This window comes from Corvus cornix, chromosome 6, assembly GCF_000738735.6.
Source record: "Corvus cornix cornix isolate S_Up_H32 chromosome 6, ASM73873v5, whole genome shotgun sequence".
In the NCBI taxonomy this organism is placed as follows: Eukaryota; Metazoa; Chordata; class Aves; order Passeriformes; family Corvidae; genus Corvus; species Corvus cornix.
The window spans coordinates 26,949,451-26,967,620 of NC_046336.1; the positions used below are offsets into that span (position 1 = coordinate 26,949,451).

Sequence of the window (18,170 nt, forward strand, 5' to 3'; positions counted from 1 at the left end):
CAACTGCCAGTTCTGAGCTCAACAACCCGCAACCAGGGTTTAGATGAACTCACCCACATGCCCATTCATGTATCACACACCTATTCTTCAAAGATGCAAGAAGTTCTTTATGGGGGGCAATGATCTTCTAAGAAAAGCTAGGATAGGAGGTTATAGAAAGAAATGCAACATAAAGCAGTGCAGCTCCAATACGTGAAACAGCACAAAAACCTCAAAACTCACATTCTGCTGAGCGAACGGACTGAAGGGAAGAGAAGAGAAAAGCATATTCCTATGCTGTGGAAGTTTTTGTCTGTGGATACAGGCATCAGATGTGACTGGCTGTTAGATTTGCATGCTGCATTCAAGGCAAAAAGCAGAGAGCAGAGAACGCACAATGTGCACTACAGCTGGGGAACAGAAGACAAAGGTCACAGCTCAGATGTCTGCCTCCCTCCTTCCCCTGCATCTAGGGAAACTGTATTTGAGACCACTACTTTCTACTGGTTTCTAGACCAAAATCCTTAAAATTCTGAAATGGTGGCTTTAAAACTACAGAGTATTATTTTTCAACTAACGATTTAAAAATTCATTTGCTACCAATTTTGCACAAAACCAGCTGCAGACAGAATGGATGAAACAGCATGAAGGTATTAGCAACTTTAGTCTCTGCAACACTAAGTCTAATTGTGAAATCAGAGGAAGAGATCATTTTAGTCATATTATCAGGGCTTTGTAACTCACTTCTCAATGGAAAATTTCACACAGACTTCAGAATGTAAAAAAGACACCGGCAATTCTCTTGAGAAGAGGAAAATATGGTGCCTCCGACTCAAGACACACTGTTCCTCATAAATACTGAAAATATTGTTTGAAGGCTAACAACTTCTGTTCTTCTGAGATCATTAAAATAACTACAGAAGTATCTTGGCTCTGTTGTCTCCTGCTCCAAGTAATATAAAGGGATAAGAGTACTCAGGAAGTTAAAAACCAAGACACAAACAAATGCTCAAAGCACAGCCAACTTCTGTTTGGGAAAAGGGGGGAAATGTAACAACACCGAGACCTACGCAGTTACTTTCTATGCATTATGTATGCTGCTTGTGGAGGCAGAAAAATGAAGGCTAAAGTTTTAAAATGAAACAAGAACTTAAAAAGAACAGCAAGCCCAGGAAACATGAAAATAATTTGATATGAGGAGGAATCCAAGTAATATACAAATTACTTCTGAAAGTAAATTTATTTTTAAGATAGGAAATGAGCAAGATGCATCTCTCCTGTTGCTGGCTGCATATGCACCTACATATTTACACAGGGTAAGTCAAACACTGAAAATTATGACCTAACCTTAAACATTATCTGCTCCAGCAGGAAACTTTGTTCTTAGGCACAATGTTTTTAAGTGCCATAAAGTAACAACATGAGCATTTAAAGCCTGAAATTTCAGATCTCAACCCATAAAATGAATATGTAAGTTACGGATATTCAAAAACTGACATTTAACCTCAGATGCCTACCAGGCTGTCAAATTCTGATATTCTCTTCCCTTCGGGTAACACTTCCTCTCTTTTAAAGCTGACATTTAAATTGTGGCTGCTATGCTTTGCTGACTGCCACAGACTATACAGTATCACTTATTTGGTGACATATTATGGCACCAGACTTTGTCATAGCTGTCAAGACTTCAACCTTTTCTCTATGCTTCTTTGAAAACAACATAATAATAGTATGAGACAACTTCTTCCCAAAACAGAGGCAGGCCAGCAATTGCACAGCTCAGCTCTGATGCAGAATACTTAACTATAAAGGACACTTCTTCAACTCTGAAATCTTACTTTTCCTTCTTACCTTTCTAATGATGTACCGGAGTATGCTTTCTTTTCTATAGTATTTCTATGCATGACTCTTACTAGACCTCCACGAAAGAAAAACCTCAAAATTTGAAGCTGTTACTGTCCAGAAGTGTTCTCATTGACTTCTGATTATTCTTACATGTAAATGAAGAGGATTTTTAAAAAAGTATTGGGTGCCATGAGGACCCCACTACTTCAAAAATATGATCATTGTGAGTTCACAGACCTTGTCAAGAAACTCCTAACTCAGCACTGTTCTCTATCAAATGGCCACATCCATGTAATTAAAGCTTACTCTGTCTGCTCACAGACTCCTCCTGTACAGGTAACATTCCTCTGAGGTCTCTATGAAAAAGAACACCTGCAAATCCCTGGCTGCTTGGCCCTCACAACCTCTTTTGACATCACAGGTGCAGCTTTGTAGACCCACCGTCACTGCACATTCTCAGCTATGCTGTGTGCAACACAGAGCCTGGTGTTACCTGTGACAGCCTTTTCAGGCTTTGAAAGCAGCAAAAAAAAGAACACTCAGTCATGGAAAGTGAAAGGATTCCAGGACATGGAGTGCTGACAACACATCTACATCTGGCAGACATCCCACAACGCAAATGCCAACCTGGAGAACGCAGCATCAGCACATAGAACACCTGGTCACGGAACTGAGGGAAGATTTATTTACAGGGAAACTCTCCTCGGGAAGCAGTGACTTGTACTGATGTAAAATCCTGTGTATTTAGAGTGACATTACACATTCTACATATTTGATGCTGCTGAAAGAGGGATGTGTTCACTCTATCTGCTCAAAAACACAGACACATACACATCCCACATTTCATCAGTTCCAATGTTCATCTGACAATTTCCTGAGATCCTTCATCTTGCTGATTCTATAGGAAAATAACCTGGTGGTGGGGGTAGTCCTCCTATGCAGTAACAAGTCAAAGCAGCCTACCAAAAAGTCATGCATTATTAGATGTGTGCAGAGTGAGTGGTAATTGAGAAAGAACGAGTCATGACCCTTGTCAATGGGCTACAAAGGCAGATAGATATCAGTTGCAACTCTTCTCACTGAAAAAGCAGGAATGTTCTAGTCAGAATGAAGTTGTTAAAACAAGCACCTGACTTGGAAGTAAATCTGCTAGTACATGAATGTCAGTATGAATTCACCTATGTGCTTTTAATTGTGTACAACTTTTTCAAGGCTACAACTCTGCAAACATTAAGAGAAAGGACTGAGTTTCCATTTTTAAAGGAACTAACATTTGATTTAGAACTTAAGGAATTCTAAAATATGAAATGGTTGTCATCAAGTTTTGATAAAGGAAAATACATGTAAGTACCATAGCAATTTTGGTTTATAACAATTGATCAGTTTCTTCTTTCCTTATTATGCACTATTGTCCTTCGTGGCTTCCTTCCATATTTGAAACAAAAACATAAGTACAGTGTTGACTTTATTCAGTGCTCCAATCATGCAAAATATGTAGGAATTAAACACCTGCAGGGGTTATACCCTGAGGGAAAAGTCTATGGAGTTGCAAAGCATGACTTGCTTTTTACCAAAGAAATAATTTGGCAATTCCATCACTATTTTCATTGGAGTGACTGATTAAATGAACAGGACTTAGGGCTCCAATTCCTAAGATGCAAATGGCTCAGTGAGCCATAGCAGAGGTACAAGCTCTTGGCCAAACCTGCACTGCAATTTAGCAAAATGAACATTTATCCTGCAGCAAAAAGGCCTGACTAAACACGGCTGTAAGTAATGGCTTCTTGTCACTATAAACCAGTCCTCCAAAACGCAGCAGACGAATATGCCTGACAGGCCTAATAAGAAGGATCTGAGGTAGCATGGGGTGATAGTGATGGTAGAGAGTTTAAATCTAAATCTGACAGCTCATCAAAGCAAACAAACTGCACATAGGGTGCACAAATTTGGACAGCTCCATCTATCACATGGGAAGGCACAGCCATCATGCCAACAGGCAGCCAGCATACTAAGACAGCAATGGCTTAATGCTTTCAATTTGTTTGGTTTTATAGCCCCATATTAACTTTTGTGGCAGGACAAGGACCAATGGAATCATGTTCTTAAGGATGAAGAGGAAAACCAGAGTGCTTCCTTCAGACTATGTGTCTCTTGTTTCCTAATTCTAATGGATTTTGACCCTCTTTTTCCTTCACAGCTGCCATAATGCCTCATGCCGTCAGTGCTCTGAACCATCTGCAGTTACTACTGAACTGCCTTTCCAGTAACAAGTTTCCTAATGATTTTAATGTACAATATCATATGGTTAGATGTGATAATGCTGAACTAAGTAATTAGACAAGCCAAATAACTTGTATGTACTCTTTTTACAGTAGGTTCTTTCTCCTAATTTCAGGAATAGGTTTTTTTTTTTTCCTTCTTCGCTATCTTCAATTTGTCTCAAATAAAAGATCTCTTTATACTTTTATAGGGTATTTTGAGGCACATTAAATACTTCAAAGCTGAGAACACCGTCCTTGGAGGTATTTTAAAAATGTGTGGATATGGTGTTTAGGGACATGGTTCAGTGGTGGACTTGGCAGTGCTGGGTTAATGGTTGCACTCTATGAACTTCAGGGACCTTACCAACCTAAATGGTTCTATGATTTTGAGACATTTAAACACCTGAGTGTGCTCAAACAATCACAACATGTGACTGCTCCTTTATTGCAGGAGCTGTTTTCATTTTCTATTCCCTCCAGAGCAGCCTTTGCTTATTTATTTGTTCTCCTGTCTCATCCAGAAGTCCCATGCTTTTTGCATACTGTTTAACACTTAAACATGGTGAAGTCTAAATCTACGACTACAACTCCCCAGTGCCAACAAAACAATCAAGTCACTGTTTATGACACTGAAGTTCTTTTACCTGAAAGTAACCAACCTCAGACTGGCAATCCATACTCCCGTTCTTCCTCTAATCCTTGTCATAAGTGCCTTTAAACATTACAGAATCCTAAAAGCAGACTTTCTCCATCTGTTATTTGGAACAGCTGGGGAAAAACAACTAAACAAACAAACATACAAAACAACAAAAAGGCCCACACAAGTTCTTACTGGGTGACTTTAAAAACTAATCTGTTTAAATTACACCCCCAAAACAAGCTTCACTAAGTAGTACTGTCTACAAAGCCTTTTCTTCTGAACAGGGACATCAACTCTACTTAAAGACATTGTGTGAGAACTATCAGCATACTCATAGCCAGACAGAGACACCAGGCTGCAGCCCAGTAACTCATATGCCTCTGTAAAACAGACTCATCCTAATGTCAAATACTGTACATATCAACAAGACTGAAATCTAGACAAAACACGTGGCATGGGGTGTGGTGTGTGTGTGTGCATTCTAGTTCCCATTTTTTTATGTCAATGAACTTCCAAAACTGCAGGAAAGAATACCCTCATCTGCTTCCTCTAGTTCCCTTACAAGACTAATTCAGTAGGAAACACACTTAGCTGTCAAATCCATCCTATTTATTGAGCACTTGTCTGATTAGAAACAAAAAGAAGGACAAAGTAATCTTTGGAGGAAAGAAGAAAGGAACCATAACACTGGATTATGCAGAGAAGAATCTTATTTGAGAATAAGAATGCTTCTGACATTTATCAAAATCGCAAACTGACACTTCAAAAGGAAAAAAGAAGACAGCTTACAAGGCAGAGGTTAATTTGGTTTTGTTTATTTTTTTTCCCCCCAAAGGCTCATTCACATCTTCTGCCAATCCAGCCCTGGAATAATCTCTCAGGTGTATCATCCTTAACAACTGCTGCTTTGTTTCCAAAGCTTTTAAATATTCTAAATAAAATCTTAGAGAAGAATACGTGTTTATTTTTCAATCTCCTCTTAATGGTTTTAGAAACCCCATTTATACTTCCAAGGAACTGGAAATCTAACTGGAAATCTCATCAGTCGTTTTCACTACCCTTCAGGCCACCAATAACTTCTACCTCTATGCTCTTGCAGTGATTCTATCATGGGTAGAAGCATCACAACCATTTCCAAAGCAGTGGCAGAGTCCTGGGATGAAAAGTCAAATACTACTTTCTAGCTACTTTCAAGTTATTCTTGGGAAGAAGAGAAGTGGAGAGGACAATGACCTTGTCTCTACAGCAGAGCTATAACATGAGGGAAAAATAAAATGTCTTTCACCTGCCTGACACAAGTTACAAAAGTGATCTGTTTCCGGGCTTATTCAAAACTTTTATCTCTCTGAATACAGTGATAGGGGAAAAATATTTACTACTGCTATGATTTAAAAAACATTTTTAGAAAACATAGTGTAGAAGCATTTGAAAGCCACCAGATACTAAATATGTTTTGCAACCACTTTTGAAACCTTGGCACGAAAAGCTTCATGAGACAACAGAGCTGTTACCCTTACGAAAACTGTATTTTCTGTAACATGCCAAAAAAAAAAAAAAGTCAAGCAGATAACACAGATTGCAGATTTTAACACATCTATAGACCATTTTTTGCCTGTCAGTATTACATAGGCTCAAGATGACCAATAATTAAAGAAACATATCCAGTAATTACTATTATATTGGCCAAATAAGACCCTCAGACCATCCTGAGGGTACACACCTTGCCACCTTTGTAAACCTGCTCTTTAAAGAATGCATGGCAGCAGTAACAAACTCTCCAAAGAAGCAATATAAGCAAATTCAGCTTTTCAGATGAAAAGGAAGGAGAAAAAAACCCAGGAATACCATTACAAACCACTTCATTTATACTTCATAGTCATCCTAACAACGGCAATGTCTCTTTAGCACTTCCCTACCTACATGTACACCTTTTCAGTGAGCATTTCTCTTGAAAGCTTTGATCATCAGGGTTTGTTTTGTGGGGCTTTTTTATTCTAACTGCTCCATATATTATAAATTTTTTTTTAAATCCAGAAGCACAGAGCAGCTTACGAAAGCCCCCCCACAACCAAAAGAAGCTTCTCTTAGTCATTTGGGATACATAGGTGAGCACAGATAAACAATGTCTTACACATAATCCAATGGAAGTACAGAAATCTATTCAACTGTCCTCTAACCCCAAAACAAAACAAAGCAAGTATCAGAAGGCAGCCTTTAAACCCAGAACTTTTATATTTATGAGGGTTTTTTCTCTTTCAAACAGTTCTCAATACAGTGAAAAACTATGAAAGAGATGCTCAGAATGTGTTTTTACATAGATCTCTATTAAAGCATTAAGTATCCACAAGCACTTGGGATCTCTATTAAAGCATTAAGTATCCACAAGCACATCCACAGTACAATTATATCTCTGCACCTGCTATGTGCAGATATCCCTTCCCTGGTAATTCCAACTCAACAGTCATTGCAACAGTGCTTACAAAACAGCACTTAAGAAATACTCAACTGTTCTGCCAAGAAAGTACACGAAACTAAGAATAAACCTGTAATTCAATGCTCTTTCTCCTCTACAATGCTTAGTTTCTAATGTTTTGAATGTGTACAAGATGCATATTCCCCCCACCACAGAAAAGCTCACCTTTTTGTTCAGTATGGGAATAAATTCCTTTCTGCTGCTGTGAAAAGAAAACCCTTCACGGCACACTCAAAAGACCCTTTCAGTTTAGATTTTAAAAAGGTAATCTGATGTAATGAAAATTGCTTGAAAACATCTGGACTAAAGTAAAATCCAACAAGGAGCAATGGATAGGCTATTTTCAGCCTTGGGACATTCTGTTTCTTGCTTAAAAGCCTACATTTGTAGTGCTGACATCTCTATACAATGCTCACTTCTGTTAGTACTGTCCAGACAATTATAAAAATGATTTATCAAAAACCCAATGACCAGAACAATTTGGTACTTAAAAATTCCTTCTATTCCAGTTTCACTGATTACAGCAATCACTTCTTCAAGCAAGTCATTCAAACAACAAAAGAACCAGGAAAGACTGACATGGCTCATAAGACCTACGAGGAGACAGGAGTGGGGTGAAGCCTTATCAGAACATAAAGGTTTCCCACGATATGCACATACTTAACTGTAGCAGTGTTTTGTGTTTGGTCTTTTCCAAATGAATGAAAATCTAGACCTCAACCATAATCCAACGAGACTATACTGCATTTGCATCATCTTCAGATGTTGCATGTATAGTCTTTTTTTTAGATGAAAGTTTGAAATAATGGTAAAAAAACTGGAACCATAATTTCTAAAATTGCCCAGGTAATTTGAAAAATTTCTCAAGTTAATTTTGATGTTATTAAAGACAAGACTATACACCCACAAAGGGTGTGTGGTTCTGTGGTTGTTTGCAATTCTGCAACTGAAATAGAGTATTTCATTGACAAGACAGTCCTTAATTTTATTCAGTTATCTCAAAATGCAACCAATTCTTCTTAGAGAGGAAGCAGACACGCTGCCAATATTTGCACATCTCATTGTTTTGTTCAGTCCTCTATCACTTAGTATGCTCTATCTTCACTCAATTACTTGTATCTGACATTTCTGAAAGTAACAAGTTCAGGCCAAACGTGCTAGTATACTAGGTAGTAGCATACATTTAAATGAGAAACTACACTTTGGCCAAAAAATGCACTAAGCACATTCTGTAGATATTATCCCAGGTTTTACAGGTTTGCACCACAATCAGTAACACACAAGTGCTAGGTGTTTCAGTGAAACATATTAGTGTTCTTCTATTTATTTTAATTATCCTTAAGTGCAAAACATTGACTAACAGGAACAAGACTCATTGTAACAAGCTCCATCACTCCTCACTCTCAGAACGTTCTCTTATATTCTGGAATCTGCACACAACACCTGCAGTAGAAAAAGTGGTATTTTAGAAAGTGTATGCGCATATACTCATATATATACTGCTAAGCTAAAATTAAAATGGTAAGGAAAACAAAAACCAATTTCTACTACAATAGTTAACTTCAATTTTACAAGAAAAGGAAACCAGACTTTTGGAAGACCAAAACATATATAATAAGGATGTGTGGTATTTGTGGAAAATAGAAAAAGTTGTATTTATAAATTAATTTCTTTACATATTTATCTTATCACTTAGTTTGTGCATTTTTAAATTACATTTATGGAAAATTTTAAAAAGGTCTTAAGTGAAGTTCTAAAACTTCCAAATAGAGACTTGCATGTAAAAACAGAAGGTAACAAAGTCTCACATCCCAGCTGTTCTGGACTTCTAAAAGGACCCAGCACCCAGCAGCATCCATCATGTAAGTTTTAGTGGACAAAAGTGAGGAATGGAACTCCTTTTCTATCTAATCTTGTATCAAAACTAATTACAGCTGTAATTCTGAGATGACTATTTTTAAAGGGTGAAGAAAAAGCAATATATTCCTTCAGTTTGACAAGTGACTTTGTTTTCTTGCTACATGGCTTTTTATCAGATTTTAGAATAAGCTGTGATTTGTGCCACAAACTACCCCCAACTGCTAACAGTCAGTTTTGAGGCTAAAACCAGTGAACTCATGCTTGACTGGAAAACAAGAAAGAGAAGCACAGATAAAGTACCTGGTACATTCTTCCCTCATGCTGAAGGTTCTTCTCTGTAATTAAGTATAAACAGGGAAGAAACTCGTCTTTTTAGACATCGTTATCATTTTTCTTTCAATCTCATAGAAAAATCCAAAGTTAAGAGTTATACAGCTTCTTTCAAAATATAAAAGGATTTCCTGAATACTGAATTTACATGGGAATCAACAGCAAATATGCAATTACTGGCCATTAAATAGACTGATTGGCTTCAAACAGCTTTCCCAAAAGACAGAAAGACCACAAGGCATCCATACACAGGCACTGCAGACACACACACACACACTCTTCCGTACATTAGAAACAAATCTAACAGTTGGAAACTGAGTATTACACAGTGGAGAGTGTCTTTGTAAAGATACTCATAGCATATCCCCCTTAAGTATTCCTACTTGAGTCAAGTAGGCACCAAGGGTTTAAAGAGAGCCTGGAAAAGCAAATTTTGAAAGGCATAAGTGCCTTAAGTGATTCAAGCATTTAAAATGTCAATGACCTTTAGTACTTTTTCCTCTTTAAAGAGTCTACTGTATAGATGCCATACCTTTCTGTCAGCAACACCTCATACTGCACACTATGCAATGACAGACCCTGCATGTAGGACAAGGCCACTTGTCTCAACTCTCAGCTTCAATCCAGCCAAGCCATAGGGATGTAAAAATGGATAATAGTTCCAAGTACAACAGAACAACAGTACAATGAAAGCACATTAACAAAAGATTCCTAGTAAAGTCAAACAGCAAGAAACACAAGCAATCAGCAGCACTTCCTCATTTGCAGTAATCAGTTTCAGATATTCCCAGAGTCCATCAAAATATCTCGTGGGTATCACTGAGATCTTTCTAACAGCAATTTCTCCTAATTCCTTCAAAACCTGATGTAAGGCCATAGCATCCTCTAGTTCCCATTCAGTATCTCAATGACTACTTTTGTCTGGTGTCGATACCCTTACCTGCTAGGAACACTCATCTGGTGTCCCTTAACTGCTGTACTAGAAGAATGGGCAGCCATTTCCTCTTCACCCTCTCTTACATTTCTTTTGGACAGTACTGTTATACCCATTACTAATGTCCCTCAACTAAGATGAAAAGGTGAAATGATCCTAACTTATTTAGACATTCCTCATATGGAAACTATTACATACCTTTATACCACTCCTGACTCCTCTCCCTGTATCTGCTCCATTTCCCAAACTTTCCACTGAGATGATCAAGGTTAAAGAGTCCAGACAAACAAAACACAGTTATGGATTCACCGTATTGTATGTGCAAGATGTATTGTGATCCCTTTTTCAGACCACTTGCAGAAGCACAGAGACAGTCACTGCCTATGGCACACAGATTTACCTAAACTCAATCTTTGGTCTATGCCATTTTCAGATTTAAACACTCCTCTGTTCCTGAAAGGGCAGGGCAGATGCATGCAACAAGAGGAAGAGCTCATTAACAAGAATTATGCTTAAGCTCTAAGAGACTTTAAAGCAATATAATAAAAACAAAGCATGTCCAGCACAAGCAGGCCCAATCTAAAGCAGCAGACCCCATGATTCTCTTAAATGATAGGAGCCCTACTTTTCCCTTTAGATAAAGTTGCTGTTGTCACAGATTAGTCTCAGGCATAATCCTAGAATGACCTAACTAGACTTTTTATTTCACACATGTGGGAAAAAGAAAAGTAACTTGGTTTTGCCTGGAAGTGGAATGGCAAACCCACAAAAAAGAAAAATAAAAACTACTACAGTACATAGCACTGTTGAACAAAAGCATGTAATTAACACCCAACCCATCATCACTCCCAGAAATAAAGCTCATCTGTAACACACTGTGTGTTCCAATACAGCTTCATCCATAGTGGTTTCCTCACATTTCTTTTTCTGCTTGCTGCTTACTCTTTCCTGGCTTCTAAGTAAGTTCTGGAAAAACAGATGCAAGGATGACTTCCAAGTGACAAGAATTTTGCACGTACAAAGAAAAATATTAGCACTAATAACTTTCATCCACTAAGTTTTAACTTAAAGAAATCCTAAGCATGTATGCCAATATCAACAGACAGATGGCAAAACAAATTAACACAACACTGTGGAAATTCCGTGGAGGACAGCAAAACAGTCAGATGTCTGAAGTAAACAGTCACCAAGATCTTCACATAGAACTTGTTCATAGAACAATGTATGTTCTATGTACAAGTTCTATGAAATTTTCAAAAGAAACAGAAAAAAATCAAAACTTCAGAATTTACTTCACTGTACAAACAGGAATTTTACTTCCATACATTAACTGACTTGCAAGAGAATCCTTTCAAAAGTGTGAGGGCTCCCTCTTCTGACAACACTTTGACCAAACTGCAGAACTTCTAGGCTGTGCTGTTCTGGAAAAAAATCTTGGCTCACATACATGATATTTCCTATTAGTTTAGAAAGCTGAGAGTGTTTTAATCTTAAGGGAAAATAAACCTAAGCCCAAGAAACTGGTAATTATTTTTTTTATAAGAAAATTTACTTGAGTCTAACAAAGTAGTGTTTAAAAATAATGCATATTTTGATAGTATAACTTGCAAGGAACTACCTAAAATAGGAAACTCAAAGCAAGACTGATATGACAGTATTCAAGAGATTAATACATGAGGTAAGCTGTGTCCATAATCAGAAAATAAAATAACAAAAGGCACCTTGTAACCGAACACAGACATACTGAAGTAATATCTGAATAATCCTTAAAACAGACATCACTAGATTTACAGACACAGATCCCTTCTAAATCAGACCACAAAATCCTTGGTTAAGCAGGCACTGAAAGTCAATAGTGCTCAATGACATAAATACATAGCTGACAATCACAGACTCTGTTTTAATCTTTTTCTTTTAATATGCATTTGTGATCACTTCTTCTGTTGAGCTGCTGCCACTCCCTTTGGGCTGATTAGTCAGGCCAGCTGTCCTTTTAACCAACCCCTTCAACCTTGGCTGGGCAAACCTGAAACAGCTCCTCTGTACCCTCAAAATCATAGGATAAACAAGAAAATACACAGGCCAATGGTAAGCCCTTAATCATTAACACCCAAATACAATAAATTCAAAAGCACTACAGCTCACTACAGCCAGTATATTTATGTCATTTCCACAGAGGATGTCTGTCTTGGGGTGATCAACTTTCACACAAGAGCTGCTCACTTAAACAGACTGCAAGCATTCCTTGAAAGCAGATGCCTTGTTAATTCACAAAACTTGGAAAGTTTCACACATCCCTTTATAATAGAAAAGATTCAAGCCCTTCTCTGCAAAATGTATCCCCTCCCCATGTCCTGTTCACTAAACTCCACACAATCAACAAAGCAAGCCAGGGCAAGGTTTTACTCCTATGGTCTACAAGAGGTGACTGTGTCACATGCACTTCACTGTTTCTCATTTAAAATACTGCTGCACACTCTTTTAACTTGGTCTAAAATCTGTGTACAAAACAGATCTCCTCCCTTCATCTGAGAACCACACAAATAAATCATCATTCCCAGGATACAGAAATTTCCTTTTCATCCTCATGAAAGATTGATGCCCGATCCATAGCTTATTTCCCTATTGTTCTCTCTCCTCTGGAGACTACTGATATTACTTACGCTCTCTGGCTGATGATCTCTGAATCTAATCACCCAGAGTTTCCAAAATCCCAAAGGCACAGTGTGAACACATCAGGACAAGCTCAGTTGTGCTTGCAGCAATATGATGCAAATCTGGTATGTTCCTGAGTCCAATTTTTAACTGAACAGCACTCACACTTTAAAACACTCTAATTTATGTATACTTCAGTAACACACGAGCGAACAGCTGAACAGGCCAAGTTAATTTCATTTAGCACAAGAGTCAATAGGAGCAGAGACCAACTGTCCACAGCCTCTACCATGGAGCCACGTCAGTGACCCCAGAGATGAGAGGGGGGAGCACTAAATCTGCAAGATGGGTGAGCACAGTAGCTCTCATGGCTTGCAAGTATGATACCACTGGGATTTTTATAGGTGCCTTCTGTCAGCAGTAATAATAATGTGCTGCATGCAAAAGAAAACTCATTCTGTGAAACAGCAGTCCCCACATGCAATGGAGACAGGCAACAGAGAGAACAGAACAGCTCCTCTGATCACATGGCCTAAGCAGACATCTATTTACATACAGAACTAACAAAATTCACTTCAGATTTAGTTTCCACTGAACCTTAATAGAGCTTAGCAAGCCCCTCCCAAGAAAACAAGCATGTATGTTTTAGAAGTACTTCTGAAGTGTTGAAGAAAAATACTACAATTTCTACTGCATCTCATTTAATCTTTCATTATGCTTTAATTAACGTAGTTTCGGATTGTCAGTCATGATGTACATTAATAGCAGTCCAACTTGCATTTGAGACCTACTATTCATTTCTTTTTTCCATCCTCCCCATGAAAGAGCTAATACCTAAGACCTGAAGCCATAAAACCCACCCCAATTTTTAAAAGGCTCTACAGTTTAAATTCACCATCTCACCAAATAGGAGAATTTTCCTGCTACACCAGCAAAGCACAGTCTACACAAACACCACTGCAATATAACATTAAAGTTTTACAAAAAAGGGAAAAAAGACTACCTCTTAAAAAAAATACACTGGGAATATTAATACAATTTCTTAATAAATCTGGTTTTCATAAAACAAGAAAAGGGAATTTCTCACCTTACCCCCAGGAAGCTTAGGTATCACTGAAGCACCCAAATTACATGTATAAAATTTAAAGTTAAGCCAGTTTATAAAGTATAATTATTGTTTCAGCTGAAGTTACCAGCTAAATAGCTGCTCACTTAGATGACAACTGCAAACATTTACTCTTGAAAATGGAAATAAAGCCAAAAGCATTGAGACATATAGGCAAAGTAGTCACTTTCATACTACTTTTCTTTCTATTTTAAATCAACTTGTTTTACCTTCTCACAGAAGTCAGTAAGGGCTGTGAAGTCCCATTTCTTGGAGTAAGCAACATTGTACCTCAATATGGCCTCCTAGAGAAGAAGCACAACAAAACAGAGCTTAGAGGTAATTATTAATGGAAGAAAAACCATTTAAGGACATTTCCTTGTTGAAGGAACAGCACCATCTGGTGGCTAAAACCTGCCACAGAGCCTGCCAAAATAGTGCAAATCCTTGATACTGAACCCTCTATTTTGGGTTTAGCAGTGAATAAGCTTCAGTCCATGGGGTTTTTTCTCCGAACACAAAACAAGACAAGGCATGCTCGTATCTCCCAACAAACATAAATGTTCCTCACCCCGTGCTTGCTCATGTTGAAAGTACTAATAAAAGGTATTTGAGGTATAAAAGCAATATAGCAGAAGTTGCATCAGTTTAGGAACTTAAAGAATCAGAACGACCGCAAAATTAAATAGACCATTTACAACACCACCACCCTTTAAAAAATCACAAGAAAAAAAACCCAAATAAAATAACATCAAGGGAAGTCTCCCCAGTTGCTGGGGAGCAACTATTTGTTCATTTGAAGTTTATCTATGGCTTTCACATTCTCCTCCTTCCCTGCCTACATTATTCTTCACAAAAAAACGTAATAGCAACTCTAAGCCACACCAAATCACAATTAATGTACTGTAACTGTAAGACTTCATGCCAGTGTTACTGTAAGAGTTATCAAAAGAGCATTAGTCTCCAAAATCTACAGATTTTTGTCAGCAGCTTGAATTGTGATTTTAGTGGAGTGAACTGATGCGAAGAGTTACTATTTCCAACTCTCTCACCTGTGCATCCCTGACCATCTGGCTACACAAAACCCTCACGCTATGTTTACCACAGACTACCATATACTGCTGGACAAACAGTTTTGTGTAGACTTTAAAATGGCAATTCATTTTAATAATCGGAATAAATTCAGTGGTAACACTTAGGACTTCATTCATTAGGGAGACCCTTGAACAGCAGATTTTTTTTATAGTTTATTTTTCTAAGTGATTAAACAAATAGGACCAAGCTAGAATCACTGGCAGTATACAGACAACCTGAATGTATTCATACGCATATAGGTTGGATTTCAAACTGACAAACTTACCTTCAAATCATGTGAGCAGGTAAATTTGTTAAGTAAGGCAGTTTGGATTAGTTCCCATCGACTTCCAGCAGTTCTATCCCCATTCTTTAAAGTAAAAACCCAAAAGAAAGTCAGATTGAGTCATTTGAAACAGAAAGACACATTTACTAATAACTGCCATCTGTAAAATTGGTCAGTGAAAAGACTGAGTGTATTTAATGGAGGCTATAAGAATTCTTCATTCCTGAATCAAGTATAGATAACTATTACGGAGTTTTTACTACAGGACACGCTTGCTGATTATATCCACCCTAGTCTGAAGTATTTCAGTGGGTATGTTTATGTCTCAAGCAGTGACAATACCAGATCAACAAACCACGCAGGGCTAATCTCTGCCTATGTCTTAGCAGAACAAGCCAGATACACCTCACTATCAGCAATACCTGACAGAGTATTATAATCCAACTGTGGTTACAAATTCATTCACATCTGTTGAAATTGCAAATTACTTCACACATGCACACAATAGATAACATATAAATATGTAAGTAAATAAATATATCACTTATAAGGAGTTCAAGTTTACAGTCCATATAAGTACAGAAATATATATATCATCAAATCATTAGCTAGGCAAAATAATTACAAGGAAAAAAAAGTCTTTTGCTCTGTCTGAAGCATCATGACCCAAATTCCAGTTTTTCAGACTTCATTTTCTAATTCCACAGTCAGTTTGACAATTGAGCAAATGCAGTAAAATGAAAACTCATCTATGTGTTAACAAACTTATTTGATTACACAAGTGTAAATACTTAATCTTACCTCATCCTCTACAGGATATAAATTTTGTTCTGAGCAGGGCATTTTAACATGCTTGTTGTCCCACAAATCTTTGTAGTGAGTTGGAAAAGGTTTAGGTACCTCTCCTTCCCTTAGAAGATCTACCTGTTAACACAGAAGAGAAGGCAAAAAAAAAAATCAGACTCTACTTTCAGTTTTTAAATGGAAGAAATAAAAAGTAAGCAAAAATACAGTTTTAAAACTTCTCATGTACAGCCATCCTGTCTGGAAAGGGGAAAGCTACCAACTCACCACTGAGAGCTACACAGAAAAAGAATCCATCTGTTAATCTAACATTATACTTGTTGAAAAGAACGCCACCTTATCATTAGACCTCTTGAAACACACTCAAATAAAGGTAATATATTCAATTACTATATATCCAATCACCAGCTGAAGATATCCTCATTTATTAATTTAAGTATCTACATATTTTCATCCAAACATATTCAAAATGTAGTTACAAATGTACCCATAGTCATGTGCAGAAGTAGTATTTTTAACCTAACACTCAAAGGGATGAGAAATCATTATAGATAGAGCAATACCTCGAATCTACTCCAGAACAAACTCAAATTTACTTACAGAACATCAAAAAAAGTAAAAACAAACACCATGTTCTTGAAGACCTAACTTGTTATAGAGCCCTTTGGCAGCACTAAGTCTCTCAGAGTACGTGTTTAAACTAAATGTGGCTTTCTTTTGGTTGGGATTTATCCATAACCTTACAGGTTTCTGGTCACATTTTATTTCAACAATATTTAGGCTGCCTTTTACTCCAAAGGATTAAAGGCAAACATACCAGATTTGATCTAAAATGCAGCGGTAAAACTGCTAGAAACTCTGCTTCATTCTTTGTCTTTTCCATATCTTGAATATCTTGAGCCGTTTGTGTGTCTTGAACCCAAACCAGAATCACATTAAAATAAAAACAGAGCATGAAAATGTTGGAAGTACCAATTTTACTTGCAGACGTATTTAAATTCCTACACTTTACAACTCAGTCAAGGAAGCACACACACCTCCACGCAGAAGAAAAATACTTGCCCCTAACAAGACAGAGGCAGTAAAACCATTATTATGTTTCTTCTGGATCGTAATATCCTAATTTTCTGCACCAGAATAGCCAATTTTCAGGAGAATCAGTTGCCCAGTCTGCATGCAAGGTATGGAAAAGAAACAGTACTAGCAGGATGCCAAAATGTAAGACTAACACATGGCATTTCGTGTTATTGAACACTTCAGGCACAACTCTGATTTGAGGCAATGCAGTGCATTACTGTACCCTGACAGTCACGGTGTGGTTGGCTGAGGGCCGCAGGTGAGGCAGGCGGGCCCCACACACTGGCATCCTTCTCATCTCCTCAATCGGGGTTCCAAACCATTTCTTGTTGCTTGGAAGAGGGGGTGGTGTATATTTAGCAATCTTCCTTCCCGGCCTCTGGGGTTTGAATTCACACTTTTCTTTCCTGCTGTTAAAATAAAATGCATTGAAACTTTTTATTTGCACTGAAAAAACAGGTAGGCAAATACACAAACTTCCATTGCAGGGTTACAACAATAATAGTTTATTTGCCAGCCTTTGCTGTGGCCTCAGGCCAAAGCTTTACTTGGGGGAAAACTCCCACCACCACCAGCTTTCCCCTGCCCAACACACAAAGTACATGTCTACAAAAACACTCCTCTCTACAGGCTGACAAACCCCTTCACAGATCTGCAGTGGGTTAGCAAGGCAGAATATCCCTCTGCAGAGCCATGCTCCTTCCCAACAGGGTCTGTTTATCCATGGACAATGCCTCAGTAAAGATGTGCAAAACTACTTTCTCGCCCGACTTGAAGGACTTGAGTCAAGTAAAATAATTGCATGTCATACCAAAATACACAGCCCTTTTGTTTCTGCTCACTCCTTAGA

General features: G+C 37.8%; 1 protein-coding gene across 2 annotated transcripts in view; it reads right to left on the reverse strand.

Moving 5' to 3' along the window:
* Window positions 1–18,170, reverse strand: part of PARG (poly(ADP-ribose) glycohydrolase) — a 61,740-nt gene that overhangs the window by 36,104 nt on the left and 7,466 nt on the right. The window contains exons 4-7 of one of the 2 annotated variants that reach the window (XM_039554425.1): window positions 17,544–17,730; window positions 16,241–16,363; window positions 15,440–15,523; window positions 14,310–14,384 (exon numbers count right to left, since the gene is read on the reverse strand). In XM_039554425.1, coding sequence (XP_039410359.1) covers window positions 14,310–14,384; window positions 15,440–15,523; window positions 16,241–16,363; window positions 17,544–17,730 — 469 coding nt within the window. The remainder of the gene's footprint in view (window positions 1–14,309; window positions 14,385–15,439; window positions 15,524–16,240; window positions 16,364–17,543; window positions 17,731–18,170) is intronic. The other variant, XM_039554424.1, reaches the window with a different exon arrangement.